The 4296-nt window shown below is 48.5% G+C and overlaps 1 protein-coding gene across 1 annotated transcript in view; it reads right to left on the bottom strand.

Moving 5' to 3' along the window:
- The window catches only part of CTNNA1 (catenin (cadherin-associated protein), alpha 1, 102kDa), a gene marked incomplete at its 3' end in the record, with an annotated part of 40507 nt that overhangs the window by 15577 nt on the left and 20634 nt on the right, over window positions 1-4296 (bottom strand). The window contains exon 4 of the mRNA XM_010141566.1: window positions 1782-1938. Within this exon, the coding sequence (XP_010139868.1) occupies window positions 1782-1938 (157 nt within the window). The remainder of the gene's footprint in view (window positions 1-1781; window positions 1939-4296) is intronic.

Genomic DNA, 4296 nt, shown 5'->3' with positions numbered 1-4296 from the left:
TAGGGAGGATCTTTAGGCTACAGTGCTCCTCTGCTATTAGTCTCCTGCATCCTGACAATTAGTCCGACCTCAGCGGGGCCTCTGTTGTGCTATACCCTCCATGAAGGGTTGTAACCTGCCAACTCGTCTGCCACGCCGTGCATTTACGTATCCTTCTTCTGCGATATTCCGTTACCCAAACCAAACCTCCCTTCCATGGAGCCTCGACGTGTGGATAACTGACAGAGTCCTGAAGCCTAGGCTGAACAGTGGAGCGTGTACTGCACGATGGACAGAGCCACACGTGGCAGGAAGGCGTTGGCGGGTTTTTTATATACACACACACAGACAGACTCACAAGAACTCTCTGAAATTCCGCTTGCATCCTAGTGAGTAAGCGACACAGACAGACACAAGCCTCCTAATAACCCTGGATGGAAGCTGGTATAAATCACACCCGTCACCACTCTACCCAACGAGATGTTTAGACTTCTAGCAGATGAACTGGAGTCGTGGCATTTATATGGAAAACATCCATCAAAGTTCAAACAAATAATATTTTAAACGATATTTATGGCTTTAATACTTTTCTGACACCTCTGTGGTAACACAGCACGTCCATATAATTGCTGGATGTACTTGAGCCGTCTCAGACCACACGTTTCCATGGCATCGTTCAGGGTGGCAGCACACACTCGAGGTCCACCTGCCACCCTGCTTCTTGGCAAGCCCGGGAAGCTCTTCGAGCAGCACCACTATCACCTGTCCCCTCGGAGGCAGAGCACCCACCCCCTCAAATAGCCCACCGAGGATTCAGACCCCTCGGTTCCAGCGCTACCCGGAGCCACTGAAATACGGCGTAAGGCAGCTTCACACAGATCACGTCTGCGCAGACAAACGGCTTTTTCTCTTTAAAACATTTCGTACACTTGTGGACAAACTCCCAGCAGAGCCGTGAACTTCAGCACGCAGCTCCCTCCACATCTGCTTCCCCAGAAATCAGCTCCTCACAGCTGGCCCTTCCAGCGGCCACCGCACTGACAAGCATGCGGACAGGTACAAAGAACACGACTCTCGACTGCCTGTGAAGTTTACGCTAAGTCGTAGCAAGGAAAACTGTGACTCAGAACCCAGGGAACCACGATACATGTATGATGAGAGGTGACTCATCGCAGAAACACTGCTTGGGGGTTCCTTTTCTTATTCTTCTTTTCTTTACTTAACTAAAAAAAGGTCTTTCAATTTAAGCCCTTAATTTTTCATCTACGTGAACCCATCTTGTTTAAGACTTTCCTAAAGCTGACATGAAATAGTCACTGGGCATTTGCTATATGAGCAGTTTCATTTTCATTAACTTGTATGACCATGGTTTGATACCCATTTCTGTTTACGTAAGTAAAGAGTCATCTCAGGGAACAGAGGGACAGTCCTTCCAGCCAGCAATTCAAGATCCTGAGACATAAAGAGTCTTTTGCTGTGTCGAGGCTGATCTGTCTACTGCCGTGTAAATATATACGTCTCCACTGGCACACGCTGTAAGCACAATGACAGTTTCTGGAGTACCTGCTGAAGGCAGCTAGCGCTGTTTTCACACTATAAAAATACCTCCTCTCCTCACGCCAAGATCTCCTGCTCTGTTTTCACACCTCACTCGGCAGAAGACGACACTTGCCAGGTGAAGTGTACCAACACCATCCCTTCCAAAAACCCGAGAAGGCTCCAGAACACGTGTAGAGAGCACCCGCTCCCAGGAACGAGCTCTGTTACGGAACGATTATTTCTGAGATCGAGCCCCCGATTACCTGATACAGCCAGGAAGTCATCGATGGAAGTGATGTCATCGACAGCATCCGTCAGCACACGGACTTGCTTCTCCCACTGCTCTTTGAAGAGATCCATGTTCTCCTGGGCCAGTTTGCTCTGGGGTTTAGCAGCCAGAGCCAGCGCGGCGTTAATGACCTGCAAAACACCTCTGGGTTTTTAAAACACATCCTTAATGAACAAGGCGTTTCTGTTGTTCCTCCAGTGAACTCAGCAGCAAACAGAGCAAGCTTCCAGAACTTGATGTTTAAATGCAGAGGAGTTTTATGCTCTCACATCCAACTCATACTTGCCTCCACACTTATTACGGTGAGTTATTAGACACAAGAACGCTTGGCAGGTATTCACAAGAGCCAGCTTCACCTTTCTTTAACAGCTCATGCTTAAAAGGTGTTGCTTTCTGAGGGTGGGATGAGTTGCTAAGTATTTTAGACAGGATGATATTTAGTGCACTGGAGGCTGCATTTCCTAAACTACTTACCAGAACCTGAGAAAAAGACGTCAGAAAAGGATTAATCTTACATAGTCTGAAATAGAAACAATATGCAAATAGAAAATTAAAGCCAAATTTTGTATTTATTTGCTTTTCCTCAGAGCTTTGCTCTGTAATTGTTACAGTACCCCACAATTTCTGCTATGGCTGTGGGAGAGCCAGAGTAGCCAGGGAACAGGAGGAGAGGACATGTATGGAGCTCCTCCTAAACACCTCCCTCCTCATTTTCTTCAAACCCTAAGACTGTCATTTCCTCCAGATCCTTGTTTTTTCCAAGCAGAACAAACGTTACATGTACTGCTGGGTAACAAAGTTTATGCCATGCCAACTGACTGGCCAGTTAAAGGACCCAAACAGCCTCTTTGCGTGTGGGCAGAAAGCAATCCCAAAAGCCTGCTCCTGTTCCTGCTGCGCTCTGCTCCAGCAGAATGCCCTGGAAACACGCCAGCCGTGAGAAACCATCCGCTGTCAGAGCGACATGACAGTCCTAACCTCCTTTTCAAGCAGCCGAGAGTTACAGCTAATTAACTTCCAAGTTCAATGTGCAATTTTTCTTTGCCACTTTAGGACCGTATTAATTTCACAAAGCTGCCGAACAAACACATAAGCACCAGATGTTCCTGGTTTTCCAGAAACTACTTTCTCTACCTGCTTCATTTAAAAGTGACACAAAGCATTAAAAAAAATTATCTAACCCACTAAACATGGGGATGATGGTGATGTCAAACATATCACAGCGGCACTGAATGAAGCAGGCAGAAGGAGGTTGATCCACCCAAGGGATGCTAGACATTAGCGGTGACGGAGGAAAATCTACCCCGCCCTCCACGCTGCCATCCTGCCTCAGGAGATGGAGGCTGCGAGTCGGGGTCACAAACCACAACGAGCTTGATGGGTTTGCTAACACAGACAAACGCAAGAAACGATGTGGTGTGAGCGGCAATCTGTTCGGGAGACCCGCAGGGATGAAACACGGCTTTGAACCCTGGCAGGAACAACAGCATCCCTGTCATTCAGGATGAACGAGGGTCCTCTGCTGCTTCTCCGTCCTCAAACCGCTGGAGTCACACCTTCTGTTGCTTCCCCATCCTCAAACCCCCGTCCTTCTGTGCAGGCAGCTGCAGGGATGGGGACATCCCTTCGGAGAGGTGCCAGCCATGGCCCACGCCACTCTGCTGCCTGCACTCATGCTGCTGGTAAGATGATGGTTCTCAAGTCCTGAAAGCCCCCCGAAAAGCCTTGCAACAGCCAAGAAAATTACATTTTAAAATTTCAAATGGAAATAGAGGGTTTAGAAAGGGAAATCCCCCCCCTGCTTCTTCAGCAGCACCAGCGCCACTTCTTGCCCCAGTCTGATTGAGGAATGAATTATCCACCTACAATCCCAAACCTAGATATCCAAGGGTTTACAAAGAAGAACCTAAATACCAAGTGTCCTGGAAAGAAAAAGAGTGAACCAGAAAACGCTCCAGGAACCTGCTCTCAGCTTTTATCCTGCGAGTAACCATAACCACTGAGACAGAGAAGGCAGTGATAGCGAGGGCCAGGACATTTCCTCCTGGTCCTTTCTAGCTGCCTCGGCTAACTGCAGCGATGAGAACATCCTTCAGGCACTGCGACGGCTCGGCACTGATGCCGAAGGCACCTACAGGCTGTGTGCCTGCGTGGTGTACGTCCGGACAGCAGCATCTGTCTGAACAATTAATCCTTGTCACCAGCTCACCTCCAAGCCCAGATGCCCACATCAAGCAACTCCTCTCCTGTAATGGAAGAGCTGTCATAGAGGTTCTGAGTGCTCAAGAAATGCAAACAGGGCTTCACCACCAAATCCAAACGCAGGAGGCCCCGTCGTCCTCCCAACAGGCAGCTTGTGCAGCGGAAAGACGGAATTTTTTTATACGTTACAACAGTACAAACACGGCTAAAGCAAACGTGTCTAAGAAAACCAGCCAAGCACAGCTAGCAGCTAAGATCTCCCTCCCAAGCAGCCATGCCTCGTGGCT

The sequence above is a fragment of the Buceros rhinoceros genome, unplaced genomic scaffold, assembly GCF_000710305.1.
Source record: "Buceros rhinoceros silvestris isolate BGI_N320 unplaced genomic scaffold, ASM71030v1 scaffold18438, whole genome shotgun sequence".
In the NCBI taxonomy this organism is placed as follows: Eukaryota; Metazoa; Chordata; class Aves; order Bucerotiformes; family Bucerotidae; genus Buceros; species Buceros rhinoceros.
This window is presented reverse-complemented; position numbering and strand designations above follow the sequence as displayed.